The following is an 18,852-nucleotide window of genomic DNA, read 5'->3' on the forward strand; positions in this document are numbered from 1 at the left end:
GCATCAGTCCACATTGCATTTTTTACGTTGCAGTGATTATCTATTTGCATCAATAAAAATGTTGGGAGCTTATCGTTTAATTTATAGCTCCCCTGCGAAGCGTCGCATTAGGCAGCGACCAAGAGCGCAAGCCATTTCCGACCCACTGTGCACCTAACCGGCTGGGCAACAACCTGTCATTTCAGGGAGCCCCACACCTGGCCCCAGCTGCTATGACAATCATGTTGTGAGTTTCTCAGTCCTATACTGTCATGTTCTTTCAACAACCCTCTATCCCCTATACCTGTTATACTGTTGTTTACAAATAAACCAATTTGGTTGTTTTCAGCATTGTAATACCTAATGCATTGCAGAAGCTACTCAAACAGCCAGTTAAAATAATACAAAATACATTTTATTGTGAAGCGTTTCATGTTGGTCATTGTCCCATCAAGTTGCTACCATTCTGTATGATGTACAGAAGAGACCTGAGAGTGATGCAGATTGTAACCTCTACTTTCCGTACATTTTCAGGTCTCTGAATACCCTTCTCTGTAAATGTGTTTTCTTCCCACCACCCAGATAATCACTCCTTCCCCTCAGAAGTATCAGCAGGACAGAACCTGGTGTAGTGTACCCTCTTGGAAGAACCCCCTTCAACTACACCACAAAGAGGTTCAGGACCAAGCCTGTTACAGCTGACTCCAACCCAGGGTGAGTGTGTGGTTATTGGCAATGGCACTCTCCAAACTGTCCATGATAGGAAAACACTGATTATCTATTGTATAAATGCATTGCATGTATCAACCTTCAAATAGATTGACCACTAACAGCTGTTTTTTCTGATGCAGCCCTTGGGCATATGCTCATGACACTACTCAGAGCCAGAAGATTTTTTGGCCTATGAACTTTGGCTCCTCAGACTGGGGTAGACTGCCCCCGACTCAAGAGGAAAGCCTTGAGAACAGAAGTGGGTTTATTTTACTCTGCATTACTATACAAAGTAATAGAGATTCTTGTAAATGTATCTTCAGCAATAACATCTATGCCATTGCATGTTTGTCTTACATAGCTGCTTTGTGACAAGGAGTTTGCCAAGCAAAGGACATATCTACAGTTGTTGTACTCCTAACTCTGCAGGGGGTCAACCTGACAAGCATAAATAAAGTGTTTTTATATATCAGCTTTAATATAGATATTCACCATTCTCTCCAGGTATACAAAGTAAACAACAAAGTTGCCGGATTTTTGCCCTCATGTGTATTTGGTGATTGGCTAAAATGTGTCACTTGGGTAAATTAAAGGTTTTCATGTTCAAATACAAATCAAAACATTGATTTCCTACTCATTATTTATCAATGACTGAACTCAATTTGGAAATGTTACATATTTTCTTTCACGACAGAACCACTCCACAAATTTGAAAAAAAAAATGAATGGCAAAATGTTTTTTTCTCATGAATGTAACTAGTGAAGAATGTCATATTGAGCAGTATTTGCCCTGTAGAAAGCTGAGAGGTGAGAGTCGCTCACTACAGATGTCCACTTCTCATAGAGGCACAGAACCGTTGACTGCTTCTTACAATTGATCCTTTGTTGTGTCTGACAGATAGAAGTCCGAATTAGTAGCTAAGTGTAGTAAACATTCACTTCTTCCTCCTCACTTTGGGTTTCTTGACCGGCCTCAGGTATGGATTGTCAATCATGTTTTCTTCACTGGCCTTCACTGAGGGAACCACACCCCCAGGGGGCAACATGGAATTCTCCTTATCAGCTCCAGGATCATCCTGAATTTGAAACGAGGGTTAGATGAGGGAAATTAACTTAATTTAAAAAATAGAAACTAATTTACAACTAGCCATGCCATGGACTCCATATTAGAGATGGATACTAGCAGTGTCATCCCAATAAGGATGTAGCAATCAACACCAGCTACAGTTGAATCATACATTGTGTATACCAAACATTAGGAACACCTTTCTAATATTGAGTTGCACCTCCCCACCCCTTTTGTCCTTAGAGCAGCTTTAATTCATTGGTGTTTCAAAAGCGTTCCACAGGGATAATGACCAATGTTGACTACAATGCTTCTCACAGTTGTGTCAAGTTGGCTGGATGTCCTTTGGGTGGTGGACCACTCTTGATACACTCGGGAAACTGTTGAGCATGAAAAACCCAGCAGCGTTGCAGTTCTTGACACAAACTGGTACGCCTGGCACCTACTACCATACCCCATTCAAAGGCACTTAAATCTTGCCCATTCATCCTCTGAATGGCATACAAACACAATCCATATCTCAAAGCTTAAAAATCCTTCTTTAACAAGTCTCCTCCCCTTCATCTACACAGACTGAAGTGGATTTAACAAGTGACATCCATAAGGGATCATAGCGTTTGCCTGGATTCACCTGGGCAGTCTACGTCAGGGAAAGCAGGTGTTCCTTGGTTTTTCTCATGAAAGGTTCATTCTGTATAGGTGTAACCACATTGCACAGCAGATAATATAACTCTGGGTTAAATATTTCCCTTGGCCCCGACTCACATTGAGGTTGTTGCCTGGCGTGTTCTCGCTGTCGGTCTGGTCGTCCTGTTCAGAGGAGTCCGTCTCCTCCAAAGTCTGCAGCTCCAGTTCTGAGGGCAGTAGGGCACTGAGATACGGGATGGAGCTGGGCCGCGCTGCGATCACTGGCAATCACAATAACAAAGGCACAAGTATTATTACCAATGCAAACACAGACACACAACACTGTCTGTACTAAGAAATTAGATTAGTGGGAACTGAAAACTTTTTTTACAGATTGAGAAATAATGAAGGGAAACATATAACAGAATTAGAATCACGTGTGACCACAACGACGAGCGCTCGCTCACAAGGAAAGGCAGTGATGTCATCCTTGAAAAGGCTCTGTGTTTCTCCGGTCTTGGCCATGAAGCGTGTGAGAGCTCGCTCCACGTCTCTCCTCTGAGAGGCTGCCTTCTCTCGCACCACCTGGTAATCTGACACAGGCTCCCGAAACGTCTGTGACAGAAAGACAACAGGGAGGAAACTCACTCATCTTTCAAATCTTTTCACTAGACTACTGAAAAAAGTGCAAAAGTATATTAATACTAAGATAAGTATGTTTCTGGCTGGGAAAACTAAGAAGTGTGGTTAACTCACTGGAGTTTTGATGTAGGTGTGGGGATCAGGGAACTCAGGGAAGTGGCTGGGTATGTGGGAGGGATGAGTGCGTTTCTGTCCAGCGATCAAGGCCTTCGGGATCACAGGAGCATTCGTTACTGGAGCTGAATAATACACACAAATTGTCAGGTAGGCAACTAGGCATCACAATTACTTTCATTCTAGGACCAGTCACTAGTGCTCTATAGTGTTCTTGTGTTTTGTGCTCAGTTCTAGTCCAAGGGTGTTCACCTGGTCTTCTTAAAAATAACTGATCTCAGTCCTCTTAAAGTTAACTTTTCCGCTTAAAAAAGGCAAAATTACTGTTCTCTTTGTATTCACACTGTCCTTGCCTTTGAATGAGGACTCAACTCTTTTGCAACTACAGTACACCCATTTTGTGGTCCGAGTCCTATTTGCATCCACATTGCTAAGTTTAGAAAGGAACCAATATCTTTTTCCAAAAGTATCTATATCCACAGTAAAACGAGTCCTATATCGTTTTTGTCGGCTGAACTGAAAAAGCGTGTGCGAACAAGGAGATCAACAAACCTGACTCAGTTACACTGTCAGGAGGAATGGGCCAAAACTCACCCAACTTATTGTGGGAAGCTTGTGGAAGGCTACACAAAACATTTGACCCAAGTTAAACAATTTAAAAGGCAATGCTACCAAATACTAATTGAGTGTATGTAAACTTCTAACCCACCTGGAATGTGATGAAAGAAATCAAAGCTGAAATAAATCACTTTACTATTATTCTGACATTTCATTCTTAAAAAAAATTGGTGATCCTAACTGACCTAAGACAGGGAATTTTTACTAGGATTAAATGTCAGGAATTGTGAAAAACGGAGTTTAAATGTATTTGGCTAAGGTGTATGTAAACTTCTAACTTCAACTGTATATATATATATATATATATATATATATATATATATATATATATATATATATATATATATATATATATATATATATATATATATATATATATATATATATATATATAAATAATATATATACACCCTTTTTTTTCTTTTTTAAAACTAGGTCCTTGACTTTTCCTAAATAAGTCTATATATAAATTTAAGATCTGGAGTTTTAACCAGTTTGAGGAATGCATGCACGCACACACACACACACACACACACATATCTCTTTATGTTTTTTCTCCATTGCCCCTCCTTCTCCCAACAGTAGGGCCTGCTCTGCTCCTTCTGACAGTTGAAAGTGCAGTGCCCAGCTGATATTGCCTCGAAAGTGAACCTAAACTATACTGAAACTAATTTCACACATAAAATAAAAAATGAAGTAAATTATGAAGGGGAGAATGGGTGAGCTGATGAGCGAGGGGATACGAACGATGCATAATTATGTAATCACCAATTGTGAATGAAGAACAGGGTGGGCCATTCTATTGTATTGATCCATTCTAATTATAGTCTTAAAATCGTGTGTACCCAATATCAGTCCACCGAATCCAAGCAGTTATCAGTCTACTCTGGCCTGCTTGGAGTAGATTACATAGTGAGAGCGTGCATAACTGTACACGCTGAACAGCTTTCAATATCTGGGAAAATATCCACATCTGGCAGCAGGTGAGCGAGTGTCAGAGACCTTACGTTGGCAAGGCGAGAAATGTCACCATGGACATTTCTTAACTTCACTATGATTGGATAACAATATGCTTGCAAAGAAAACAAGTCTGTCCAGCACCATGAACAAAGTGAGATGGGACCTCCCTCTGCACAAAATAAGGCACCAGCACAGCTGTTGTTACAACGGTGCTGAAGAACGGCAAAACTATTGGAACACAATAAAGAGAAAACCGGAGACTATTACGCACTACAACCAAAGAAAGGTCCTGTGTAGCTCATGTGGTAGAGTATGGCGCTTGCAACGCCAGGGTTGTAGGTTCAATTCCCACGGGGGACCAGTACAAAAATGTATGCCCTCACTACTGTGCGTCACTCTGGATAAGAGCGTCTGCTAAATTACTAAAAAGGTATGTCAAGCAAAAGTTACAAAAATGGGGTCAACTGTTAGGACAAGGGATAACAGCTAAATGAAATCAAATCAAAGTTTATTTGTCACGTGCACCGAATACAACAGGTGTAGGCCTTCCAGTGAAATGCTTACTTACAGGCTCTAACCAATAGTGCAAAAATGGTATTAGGTGAACAATAGGTAAGTAAAGAAATAAAACGACAGTGAAAAATAACAGCAGCGAGGCTATATACAGTAGCAAGGCTATAAAAGTAGCGAGGCTACATACAGACACCGGTTAGTCAGGCAGATTGAGTTAGTATGTACATGTAGATATGGTAAAGTGACTATGCATATATGATGAACAGAGAGTAGCAGTAGCGTAAAAGAGGGGTGGGTAGTGGTGGTGGCAGATGTGTTGCTACCTATTAAAATCTCTGGCCACTAGGGGTGAGTGGTTTCCTGTTTGCTTATTTCCTTATACAGCTGACTGAGTGCTGTCTTAGTGCCAGCATATGTCTGTGGTGGTAACTAAACAGCCACGAAAAATATAGCTGAAAAATCTTTAGGTAAGTAGTGTGGCCTGCAATTTATTACAATATACTCTACTTCAGGCGAGCAAAATCTAGAGACTTCCTTACATTTCGTGCACCAGCTGTTTACAAATATGCACAAACCACCCCCCTCATCTTACCGGAGGGTGCTGTTCTATCTTGCCTGTGCAGCGTATATTCCACTAGCTGAATATCCATGTCATCATTCAGCCACGATTTCGTGAAACATAGGATATTACAGTTTTTGATGTCCCGTTGGTAGGATATTCGTGATCGTACCTCATCTAATTTATTGTCCAATGATTGCGCGTTGGCGAGTAGTATTGACAGTAACGGAAGCTTTCCCACTTGCCTTCTCCGGGTCCTCACGAGGCATCCGGCTCTTTGTCCTCTGTACCTGCGTCGCTTCCTCTTGCAAATAACGGGGATGTCGGCCCTGTCGGGTGTTTGGAGAATGTCTTGTGCGTCCTGCTTGTTGTAGAAAAAAATCTTCCTCTAATCCAAGGTGAGTGATCGCTGTCCTGATATCCAGAAGCTCTCTTTTGCCGTAAAATACAGTTGCAGAAACATTATGTACAAAATAAGTTACAAATAACGCGGGGGGGAAAAAAATCACATAATAGCACAATTGGTTGGGCGCCCATAAAACTGCTGTCATTTCTTCAGTTGCCATTTTAGGAATCTAACTTTTGCCATTGCATAGAAATGCACACAATATAAGCACGAGCTGACAATAATTGACTGCTGTCATATCGACATTCATTTTAATACTATTATTGTTTGTGTCGAGTTTCACTATTTATTTAAGGCCACTTGGCCTTATAATGGTGTTTAAGCCACTGATGTTTTTTGCCGCGTGTATTTTGACTGTGCGTTCTGGTGGCTGGGGTATTTTTTGGGCATTATAAAAATTAACTTACTGTGTTCCAACGCATATGCTTTCTGTCTCATAGTTTTTAACAATGGCACTCCATGAATAACATTGATTGAACACGTATTTTATATATTTTTTTATACATATCTTATTCTTATGTTTTTTCTTATTTTTTTTTATTCAACTAGGCAAGTCAGTTAACAACAAATTCTTATTAACAATGACGGCCTACCACCCGGCCAAACCCTCCTCTAACCCGGAAGACGCTCGGCCAATTGTGTGCCGCCCTAATGGAATCCCAATCACTGCCGGTTGTGATACAGCCTGGGAACGAACCAGGGACTGTAGTGACGACTCTAGCACTGAAATGCAGTTCCTTAGACCGCTGCACCACTCGAGAGGCCAATGTTACCTAAGAACTTCATAAACACAACCAAATGATTCCTAACAGTAAAGACATACTAACAGTAAAGACATACTCACGGGCAGTTATAACCATCCTCTGTGATCTCTTGGCATACACTGGCAAAGTGTTCACATTGAAACCTGTTGTGATACATGAGAGATAAGTTGATGAAGGCAAATTAAATAGAGATTTCATTTTCAAGCTGCAATTAGCATCTTTCCTGAAGTTAAACTCACCCATTTCAATGAGTGTGACCACAGTGTCAGAAAGGGTGGGAGTGATTCTGGCTGTGTGTTCACAGTACGCCTTGGCACAACGTCCCACTTCAGATATGTCTCAAAAAGCATAGGGAATAGACACCAATTAGTGGTCAGTAATACATACAATTCTGATTATTTCTTAAAAAGCCTAGTCGCTTGACATGGCTTGTTGTTTAATTCAAGCCAGCAAATGGTTATTGTTAGTTTAATCCCAAAATGAAAACATTTATAACATTATCAATAACAACAAAACAATGCTTTGCATACAGCTCTGGATCATCTCAGTGAGTGATTCCACGGCCGCCTTCTCTGCGCTTTCGAACCCACACTCTGTCAGCAGCGAGCTCACCACCACTTGGAGGGTGCGACGCCGGGCAAGCTGGTAGTTCTCTGCCGGACTGGACGTCGCCTTACCACCCCCTGAACGCTGTAAAACAAACATATGTGGTGAGTGAGAAAACCCTTTCAATCAGGGATAGCAAACTACAATAGCTAGTTATACGTTTAGTCAGCATTGTTGACGTCAACGCCAGTTTACAAAACAGCAAGTCAGCCACCAAAGCTACCTACAACATTCGTTTAAACGTAACGTTAACTAGTGAATGGCTTTCATTTGATGAGCCCCCCCAAATTATAGCGTATTTAAATTTGCTAGTTAACTATCGGCGTTACATAGCTATGACAAAATATTTTATTTACCCCTACTACAGCACTGAATCCACCCGCCATCACTGCAGGGTCTGCCATCTGCACGGTATATGGTGATTATTTGCTATCAAAAAGCTACAGACTTCACAAATGTACGCCTTTCTGACTAACTAATAAATTATCTAGCTAACGTTACTGTAGCTAGCTAGGTACAGCCAGAAAAAAAACATTAACGTCATTTCCGGCAGGACAGGCAGTTTCTGCTTATAAAATAGATTTGCTGCCACCTACTGCATGAACTGTCTAAAAGCAATTATAAACTGGGTGGTTCGAGCCCTGAATGTTGACTGGCAGCCGTGGTATATCACGCTTATGACAAAACATTTATTTTTACTGCTCTAATTATGTTGGTCACCAGTTTATAATAGCATTTAGGCACCTCTGGGGTTGTGACATATTGCCAATATACCACGACTAAGGGCTCTGTCCAGGCAATCCGCGTTGCGTCGTGCGTAAGAAAAGCCCTCTTATTGGCCATACACTACACCTTAAGCGTTCCTGTCCCTTTTCAAAATGTGTGTCCTCTCTGAAACCTATAGTATATAACCATTGGATTGCTGATGCTATGTATTGGCCAATGATAGTCTTTGAAGCCACTGACCTCCATATTGGTACACATCAGAAGGAGCAGTCCTTCAATGCAATGGATGGAATTCTACAATATTTAAATTAAATGTTTCAAGGACAGAATTACATGTTTTTATGTATTTCTTTCTTGTAGGGGGAACAGTAACATTGGACCTCTCTAAAAAAATAAATCTTAAGATTTTTTTATATATCTTTTTATTTATTTATGTTCAGTTCATATAAGTATGCATGAAGGTGTCTGTAATAGAATATACTTGGCAAAAACGAATGTAGACATTTATAAATGCATTTCTATAACTTTTTACACTAGTGGAGGAGTACAAAAATGCCTGTGCAGTGGCCTTAAAACAGAGCCCCATGTCAATCATCTAGGGTATATATACATTATTGGGAAGGCTACCTTGGGTTACTCAAAACACTGTTTGACATGAACCACATCATGACCCAGTGGTAACATAAAATAGGTTTATTAGGTCGCCAAAAGAAAATACAAATTCTCAATCAGTCATAGAGCTTCTGCTGCCCAGCAGCCAGTCATAACTGTAGCCTGTTGTTGCATCAGTCCATCCATCCATCCATTCAGTCTCTTCTCTTCTCATTGCTAATACGTCAAGGTGTCCCTAAACATGGCCAAATTATCATGATAAAATCACCAAGTGCAATCCATTTTGATTGCCAGGTGGATTTAGCTTATTTCACAACATTTTGTGTTCTAAGTGTTGGTTTCATTAGTGTGTGTAGAGTTCAATCAACATGAGAAGGAGATGCAGTGCATCTTCAACAGGCATGTGACCTAATAGACGCCCTCCTCTGACGACTTTCCAGTGGCTTCTTAGCATCAATCTCCGTTTGCAACTCATCCACAACATCAGGTTTGTCAGTGATTATCTCTGGCTCCAGCATTTGCCTCTTCTTCTCCTCTGTGATCAACTTCATAATTTCCTCGTCTAATGGTTCCTGTTCACAAAATGGCATGCAGACTGTTTCCACCAGCCCACCGACCACTCCAAACAATGCCAGGGTAGAACCCAGCAGGTACACCTTCATCATGCCCCGACTCGGCCTCTGGCTCAAGATCTCTTTAGCGAATGGAATGATCTCGTTTATGGTCTCCATTGTCTTAAGTTGAGTCTATGGAGAAAAAAAAAATACATTTAATAATTAATAGCCTATTCATGGCTCTGCAAACAAAAAATAACTAATTTGCTAAATGATTAGTATTGACCGCCGATCATTTTATGATCATCATAATGCATTAAGTAATATATCAGTGAAAATATCTCAAATATTCTGACAATGTAGATTCCACTGTATAATTCTAAATTAGATTGAATGAAGATTCCACAGAAAAGAGCAGAAAATATTTTAATATACTTACTTGTATAGGAACCTGTTAAATGATTTCCTTAGATTTCGTCTTAGTCGAGCATCCACAAACGAAGATGCAATGAGATGTGCTGGGTTTTATACACAATGAGATCCATGTCAACTCCCAAATAGTGTCAAATTATGAATATTCATGACGTTGGGTGTTTAGAGCAAGTGCAGTGGTGGAAGCAACTGCTTTGAGGCAATGTCTTCAATGTCTGGTGCAATTGGCATTTGTCCAGGGCTGTTTTAGAAACAGCCAGGAGTGGGTACAAAGGCAAGGTCATCGAAAAACCCCATCTTGCCAAAATATATTGTGCAAGTAATATCACGTGAGTCAAATGTGTTTGGGTCATGCAACATAGATGCAATGGTGTGGTTGGACAAGTTAAAGTGATGCTCTAGAGGTTTTGTATAATTTCAGCTAGTAGTTTTGAAAGTAGCGCTCACGAGGCAAAAAGGGTCCCTGAAAATTGTGCATAATTGTGTACTTCGTCATCCATTTCATATGATATGCTACATCCTGCAAAATATGATATGCTATGAATTCCAATTTGTATGATATGTTACGAATTTGTAAGTACTTAAGCTCCCGGACTGCATCTTTATTAAGTGTAGTAGTGCTGAAAAGGGTACTGTATTACTGCAGTCTTATCACATGAAAAGCAGTCATCACTAAGCCCTGAGTGTCAGCTTGACAGTGTATGATGCTACGTAATACAACTACAGAAACTCATTGATCCTGCTGCTTTTAAACACTGCTACGAGTGTGGCCTGTTAGTTCTACACTGACGTGTCATCAGAAAAAAATTAAGTTAAATATTAAATAATGTCAACGGTGAAAGTCCTGACCCTCTTTTGTGGGTCTCATCTGCCTGCAAAACTTTGAAGTTGAACTAAGCAAATAGTTCATCATAAGAGTAAAACTTGTGTTGCCTACTATTCTTTTATATTCTGGAATTGACAACTCCACAATGAAGAATAAAGATCAAATCAAATCAAATGTATTTATATAGCCCTTCTTACATCAGCTGATATCTCAAAGTGCTGTACAGAAACCCAGCCTAAAACCCCAAACAGCAAGCAATGCAGGTGTAGAAGCACGGTGGCTAGGAAAAACTCCCTAGAAAGGCCAAAACCTAGGAAGAAACCTAGAGAGGAACCAGGCTATGAGGGGTGGCCAGTCCTCTTCTGGCTCTGCCGGGTGGAGATTATAACAGAACATGGCCAAGATGTTCAAATGTTCATAAATGACCAGCATGGTCAAATAATAATAATCACAGTAGTTGACGAGGGTGCCACAAGTCAGAACCTCAGGAGTAAATGTCAGTTGGCTATTCATAGCTGATCATTGAGAGTATCTCTACCTCTCCTGCTGTCTCTAGAGAGTTGAAAACAGCAGGTCTGGGACAGGTAGCACATCCGGTGAACAGGTCAGGGTTCCATAGCCGCAGGCAGAACAGTTGAAACTGGAGCAGCAGCACGGCCAGGTGGACTAGGGACAGCAAGGAGTCATCATGCCAGGTAGTCCTGAGGCATGGTCCTAGGGCTCAGGTCCTACGAGAGAGAGAAAGAAAGAGAGAAAGAGAGAATTAGAGAGAGCATACTTAAATTCACACAGGACACCGGATAAGACAGGAGAAGTACTCCAGATATAACAGACTGACGCTAGCCCCCCGACACATAAACTACTGTAGCATAAATACTGAAGGCTGAGACAGGAGGGGTCAGGAGACACTGTGGCCCCATCCGATGATACCCCCGGACAGGGCCAAACAGGCAGGATATAACCCCACCCACTTTGCCAAAGCACAGTCCCCACACCACTAGAGGGATATCTTCAAGCACCAACTTACCATCCTGAGACAAGGCCGAGTATAGCCCACAAAGATCTCAGCCACGGCACAACCCAAGGGGGGGCGCCAACCCAAACAGGAAGATCACGTCAACGACTCAACCAACTCAAGTGACGCACCCCTCCTAGGGACGGCATGGAAGAGCACCAGTAAGCCAGGGACTCAGCCCCTGTAATAGGGTTAGAGGCAGAGAATCCCAGTGGAGAGAGGGGAACCGGCCAGGCAGAGACAGCAAGGGTGGTTCGTTGCTCCAGAGCCTTTACGTTCACCTTCACACTCCTGGGCCAGACTACACTCAATCATATGACCTACTGAGAGATGAGTCTTCAGTAAAGACTTAAAGGTTGAGACCGAGTCTGCGTCTCTCACATGGGTAGGCAGACCATTCCATAAAAATTGAGCTCTATAGGACAAAGCCCTGCCCCCAGCTGTTTGCTTAGAAATTCTAGGGACAATTAGGAGGCCTGCGTCTTTTGACCATACCGTACGTGTAGGTATGTACGGCAGGACCAAATCGGAAAGATAGGTAGGAGCAAGCCCATGTAATGCTTTGTAGGTTAGCAGTAAAATCTTGAAATCAGCCCTTGCCTTAACAGGAAGCCAGTGTAGGGAGGCTAGCACTGGAGTAATATGATCACATTTTTTGGTTCTAGTCAGGATTCTAGCAGCCGTATTTAGCACTAACTGAAGTTTATTTAATGCTTTATCCGGGTAGCCGGAAAGTAGAGCATTGCAGTAGTCTAACCTAGACGTAACAAAAGAGAGGTTAGACTAACACTACACATGTTGCTGAACATTGACCATCATTTGCATTTGGTTGATTGGTTTGTGTCCAGTGTCTGGTTGCTGAACATTGACCATCATGTGTGGTTGGGTGGTTTGTGTCCAGTGTCTTGTACATTAAACATCACCAGGAGAGGTTGACTTGTATCTAATGAGAATTATTTGATGTTAAAGTACCTCCCCCATAAAGATCAATCAAATTATCTCTGTGGCTACCCCTTTATTGGTTGGAAAGCCCTAGCTGCAGTGCTAGGTTCATTCCTAATCAAACAAAATTGTACAGATAGCTTTGTGTAAGTCCCAATGTTTCTGAGACCTCCTGTGTCAGTGCCTTAGCCTATGGGTGTCCACAATAAATGGGTGTATATATTGACATTGATGATAAATCGATGAGGTTACGTTGGATGTGTGTGAAGAACCATGCCCTTTGACATGATTTCCAAAAGGAGGACAAGAGGAGGAAGGCAGTCGTCTGGTTCTGTTGTGAAATAGTCTGTTCCCTATCACTCGTCACAGAGGGCCATGTGTTGTCATTTCAGCATTACTGAAATGGCACTGATGGCGATAATAAAATACGGATCATATTGTCAGACCTGGGTGACCGTTGAAAAGGCTTTTTCACACTCCAGACCCACTGACATTCTTCAAAATGTGACTGCCAGTCAGACCAAAGGTATAAAGTCCACTGTAAAATTGCGTTGTCACACATTGCTATCTGAAATCCTGGGATGCACACTCATGTTCTTTATTCTCATGCTATGTGCACAATAAACTCAACCTTTCCCTTCTCACTGGTTCTTGTCAATGGTAAACTCCCTATAAGTAATGTTGCATAATGTGGCTGCAATTATGCTGTCAGAAATACCCCTACGTGTAAGAGGAGAGCTCCACAAACTCTACACAGACTCTCTGTTTTAGTAGAGGCTCTGAACTGGCATGTATGTGACTGTGAAGAAACTGGGAGACTGGGGACCATTGACCCATATTTCTGGGTTCTGTGCCACGCTCTTTTGCCTGAATAGGAAGTCTGTCTCGCTTGCTGTGCTCCAAGTCAACTATCTTGGGGTTGGGAGGGGAGGGAGTTGGGGTGGGAAAGAGGGATAACACGCTGCATGTAGCGCTCATGTGGGGACCTTTTCATCCATACCACATGAGAAGAAAGGACAAAAGTACACCAACTGGGGTCAAACATTTTGTGTAGCCTTCCACAAGCTTCCCACAATCAGTTGGGTGAATTTTGGCCCATTCCTCCTGACAGAGCTGGTGTAACTGAGTCAGGTTTGTAGATCTCCTTGCTCGCAAAAGCTCAGTTCTGCCGACAAATTTTCTATAGGATTGAGGTCAGGGCTTTGTGATGGCCACTCCAATGCCTTGACTTTGTTGTCCATATGCCATTTTGCACAACTTTGGAAGTATGCTTGGGATCATTGTCCATTTGGAAGACCCATTTGCGACCAAGCTTTAACTTCCTGACTGATGTCTTGAGATGTTGCTTCAATATATCCATCTCATTTTTCTGCCTCATGAGGCCATCTATTTTGTGAAGTGCACCAGTCCCTCCTGCAGCAAAGCACCACCACAACACAATGCTGACACCCCCGTGCTTCACGGTTGGGATGGTGTTCTTTTGCTTGCAAGCGTCCCCCTTCTTCCTCCAAACATAACGATGGTCATTATGGCCAAAGAGTTCTATTTTGTTTCATCAGACCAGAGGACATTTCTCCAAAAAGTATGATCTTTGTCCCCATGTGCAGTTGCAAATCGTAGTCTGTCTTATTTATGGCGGTTTTGGAGCAGTGGCTTCTTCCTTGCTGAGCAGCCTTTCAGGTTATGACGATATAGGACTCGTTTTACTGTGGATATAGATACTTTGGTATGTGTTTCCTCCAGCATCTTCACAAGGTCCTTTGCTGTTGTTGTGGGATTGATTTGCACTTTTCGCAACAAAGTACGTTCATCTCTAGGAGACAGAACACGTCTCCTTCCTGAGCGGTATGACGGCTGCGTGGTCCCATGGTGTTTATACTTGCGTGCTATTGTTTGTACAGATGAACGTGGTACCTTCAGGCATTTGGAAATTGCTCCCAAGGATGAACCAGACTCGTGGAGGTCTACAATTTTTCTTCTGAGGTCTTCGCTGATTTCTTTTGATTTTCACATGATGTCAAGCAAAAAGTCACTGAGTTTGAAGGTAGGCCTTGAAATACATCCACAGGTACACCTCCAATTGACTCAAATGATGTCAATTATCCTATCAGAAGCTTCTAAAGCCATGACATAATTTTCTGGAATTTTCCAAGCTGTTTAAAGGCACAGTCAACTTAGTGGATGTAAACTTCTGACCCACTGGAATTGTGATACAGTTAATTATAAGTAAAATAATCTGTCTGTAAACAATTGTTGGAAAAATTACTTTTGTCATGCACAAAGTAGATGTCCTAACCGACTTGCCAAAACTATAGTTTGTTAACAAGAAATCTGTGGAGCGGTTGAAAAACGAGTCTTAATGACTCCAACCTAAGTGTATGTAAACTTCCGACTTCAACAGTATCTGATTTAATAACATTGGATTAGCTAACTGATTTAATAACATTGGACGACATAGCTGATTTAATAACAATGGATTAGCTAGCTTCTTTAATAACTTCCGCCGAAGTCGGGTCCTCTCCTTGTTCGGGCGGCGTTCGGCGGTCGACGTCACCGGTCTTCTAGCCATCGCCGATCCACCTTTAATTTTCCATTTGTTTTGTCTTGTTTTCCCACACACCTGGTTCCTATTCCCTCATTACTTGTCGTGTATTTAACCCTCTGTTCCCCCATGTCTTTGTGTGAGATTGTTTGTTGTAAGGACATGTGCACTTATGTCTGGTTTTGCGACGGGTTATTTTACCTGTATTTTATTGTTCTGGGTACAGCTTGTTTTGTGCATTATTAAAGTGCTCCAGTTGTTACCCATTTCTGCTCTCCTGCGCCTGACTTCCCTGCAGCCAGTTACGCACCGCTTACATATATATATATATTGTAACGGCTTTCGTCAGTGGAAGAAGGAGAGGCCCAAATCGCAGCGTGGTTAGTGTTCATCTTAATTTAATGATAATCAAAAACTGAACACTACAAATTACAAAACAACAAAAGTGAAAACCGAAACAGTTCTATCTGGTGCAGACACACAAAGACTGAAGACAACCACCCACAACACACAATAGAACACAGGCTACCTAAATATGGTTCCCAATCAGAGACAATGACTAACACCTGCCTCTGATTGAGAACCATATCAGGCCAAACAAGAAACCCCACATAGAAACAGAAAACATAGACTGCCCACCCCAACTCACGCCCTGACCATACTAAAAACAAAGAAAAACCAAAAGAACTATGGTCAGAACGTGACATATATATATATATATATATATATATATATATATATATATATATATATATATATATATATATATCGTGTGTATATACAGTATATACAGTGGGGAGAAGAAGTATTTGATACACTGCCTATTTTGCAGGTTTTCCTACAAAATGCCTTTCCAAAGCATGTAGAGGTCTGTAATGTCATAGGTACACTTCAACTGTGAGAGACGGAATCTAAAACAAAAATCCAGAAAATCACATTGTATGATTTTTAGGTAATTAATTAATCTCCATCACTCTCCTTCTTGGTAAAATAGCCCTTACTCAGTCTGGATGTGTATTTTGGGTCATTGTCCTGTTGAAAAACAAATGATAGTCCCACTAAGCGCAAACCAGATGGTATGGCATATCGCTGCAGAATGCTGTGGTAGCCATGCTGGTTAAGTGTGCCTTGAATTCGAAAAAGAAATCACAGACAGTGTCACCAGCAAAGCACTATCACACCTCCTCCTCCATGCTTTACGGTGGGAACCACACATGCAGAGGTCATCCGGTCACCTACGGTCTCATGGCGGTTGGAAGCAAAATTCTCAAATTTAGACTCATCAGACCAAAGGACAGATTTCCACCGGTCTAATATCCATTGCTTGTGTTTCATGGCCCAAGCAAGTCTCTTCTTCTTATTGGTGTCCTTTAGGAGTGTTTTCTTTGCAGCAATTTGACCATGAAGGCTTGATTCACCCAATCTCCTCTGAACAGTTGATGTTGAGATGTGTTACTTGAACTCTGTGAAGCATTTATATGGGCTGCAATCTGAGGTGCAGTTAACTCTAATGAACTTATCCTCTGCAGCAGAAGCAACTCTGGGTCTTCCTTTCCTGTGGCAGTCCTCATGAGAGCCAGTTTCATCATAGATGGTTTTTGTGACTGCAGTTAGTGATAATGGCGCCAAAGAACCAATTGTGCTATTGTGTGAGTTTTTTCACGCTATTTGTAACTTATTTTGTACATAAGGTTTCGGCCACCGTGTCTTATGACCTAAAAGAGCTTCTATATATCAGGACAGCGATAACTCACCCCGTACTGGATGAATACTTTTTCTTTAACGAGTCGGACAGGAAGGATTTACTTCAGACACTCGACAAGGCCCTCATCCCTGTCATTCGCGTGAAGAGAAGACACAGATACAGGGGACGCAGGTCTGGGTGCCCTGTGAGAATTCTTCGGTGAGCGGGTAACCCACCTCTACCATCCTTCTTATTGGCCATCGTCCAATCACTGGAGAATAAACTGGATGAGCTCCGTTCAAGACTATCCTACCAATGGGACATTAAAAACTGTAGTATCTTATGTTTCACCAAGTCGTGGCTGAACGACGACATGGATAATCTACAGTTGGCTGATTTTTTTCCATGCATCGGCAAGACAGAACAGCTGCCTCTGGTAAGACAAGGGGTGGCGGTCTGTGTCTATTTGTCAATAACAGCTGGTGCGAAAAATCTACTATTAAGTAAGTATCAAGGTTTTGCTCGCCTGAGGTCGAGTATCTCATGATAAATTGTAGACAACACTATTTACCAAGAGAGTTTTCCTCTGTATTTTTCGTATCTGTCTATATACCACCACAAACCGAGGCTGGCACTAAGACCGCACTCAATGAGCTGTATACGGCCATAAGCAAACAGGAAAACGCTCATCCAGAGGCGGCGCACCTACTGGCCGGGAACTTTAATGCAAGGAAACTCAAAACCGTTTTACCCAATTTCTACCAGCATGTTAAAAACTTCAAAGGGCTAGACCCCTTTTTTCTTCACTTCCTGCCTGAATGACGTGCCCAAAGTAAACTGCCTGTAGCTCCCGAAGCCAGGATATACATATAATTGGTACCATTGGAAAGAAAACACTTTGAAGTTTGTAGAAATGTTAAAATAATGTAGGATAATATAACAATAGATATGGTAGGAGGAAATCCAAAGAAAAACCAACAGAAATGTTTTTCTTTTGAGAGATCATCCTCTTAGAAATGCAAGACAAAGGTCATATTGTAAATAGCTCCCTTGATGCAATTCCTATGGCTTCCACAGGGTGTCAGCAGTCTATGTTCAACGTTTCAGGCTTGTAACTTCAAAAACTTATAAGAAATATCAGTTTTGGTAGAAGGTTTCGTGTTTGCGCGCGCCATGAAGACATTACGCACCTGCTAAAATCGGTTTTCTATTGAACATACTTCTTTCCGAAAAAAATATATAGTTTTATTACATTTTAGGGTATCTGAGGAGTAAATATAAATGTATTTTGACTTGTTGAAACAAAGTTTAAGGGTAGATTTTCGGATTCTTTTCTCTGCAAGTTGAACAACTGGATTACTCATATCGATGGCGCCAACTCAACAGACTTTTTGGGATATAAAAGAAGGATTTTATCTAACAAAACGACACTACAAATCATAGCTGGGACCCTTTGTATGACAAATCAGAGGAAGACTTTCAAAACGTAAGTGAACATTTTCAATGTAATACCTACTGTAAATCGGACAGTGCAGTTAGATTAACAAGAATTTAAGCTTTTAGCCGATATAAGACACTTATATGTATCTAAATGTTTAATATCCATAATTTTTATGATTATTTATTTGAATTGCGCGCCCTCCAGTTTCACCGGAAGCTGTCCCGCTAGCGGGACACCGATTCTTGAGAATTAAATGTGCAACCAGAGGGAAAAAAACTTTAAACCACCTTTACTTCACACACAGAGATGCGTACAAAGCCCTCCCTCGCCCTCCATTGGGCAAATCTGACCATAATTCTATCCTCCCGATTCCTGCTTATAAGCAAAAACTAAAGCGTGAAGCACCAGTGACTAGGTCAATAAGAAAGTGGTCAGATGAAGCAGATGCTAAGCTACATTACTGTTTTGCTAGCACAGACTGGTAATATGTTCTAGGATTCTTCCGATGGCATT

General features: G+C 41.5%; 2 protein-coding genes across 4 annotated transcripts; both read right to left on the bottom strand.

Moving 5' to 3' along the window:
* Positions 1-372: 372 nt before the first annotated feature.
* LOC129829759 (transcription initiation factor TFIID subunit 8-like) lies at positions 373-8,106 on the bottom strand. Of its 3 annotated transcripts, none has more exons than XM_055891653.1 (9): positions 7,922-8,106; positions 7,490-7,649; positions 7,199-7,285; positions 7,040-7,102; positions 6,035-6,150; positions 3,140-3,232; positions 2,851-2,998; positions 2,522-2,664; positions 373-1,766 (listed from the first exon to the last, which is right to left on the bottom strand). In XM_055891653.1, the coding sequence occupies exons 1-9, from the start codon at positions 7,967-7,969 to the stop codon at positions 1,626-1,628; spliced, it is 999 nt and encodes a 332-aa protein (XP_055747628.1). In that variant the 5' UTR covers positions 7,970-8,106; the 3' UTR covers positions 373-1,625. The 3 variants fall into 3 exon arrangements, with proteins under 3 accessions (XP_055747628.1, XP_055747627.1, XP_055747629.1); XM_055891652.1 differs by having other exon boundaries at positions 7,199-7,297; positions 7,922-8,105; XM_055891654.1 differs by lacking the exon at positions 6,035-6,150 and having other exon boundaries at positions 3,140-3,264; positions 7,199-7,297; positions 7,922-8,102.
* Positions 8,107-8,969: 863 nt separating this feature from the next.
* LOC129829364 (G0/G1 switch protein 2-like) lies at positions 8,970-10,007 on the bottom strand. The gene is made up of 2 exons (XM_055891030.1): positions 9,897-10,007; positions 8,970-9,649 (listed from the first exon to the last, which is right to left on the bottom strand). Exon 2 carries the CDS (start codon positions 9,632-9,634, stop codon positions 9,296-9,298), a length of 339 nt encoding a protein of 112 aa, XP_055747005.1. The 5' UTR covers positions 9,635-9,649; positions 9,897-10,007; the 3' UTR covers positions 8,970-9,295.
* Positions 10,008-18,852: the final 8,845 nt, after the last annotated feature.

This window comes from Salvelinus fontinalis, chromosome 31 (genome assembly GCF_029448725.1).
Source record: "Salvelinus fontinalis isolate EN_2023a chromosome 31, ASM2944872v1, whole genome shotgun sequence".
NCBI lineage: Eukaryota > Metazoa > Chordata > Actinopteri > Salmoniformes > Salmonidae > Salvelinus > Salvelinus fontinalis.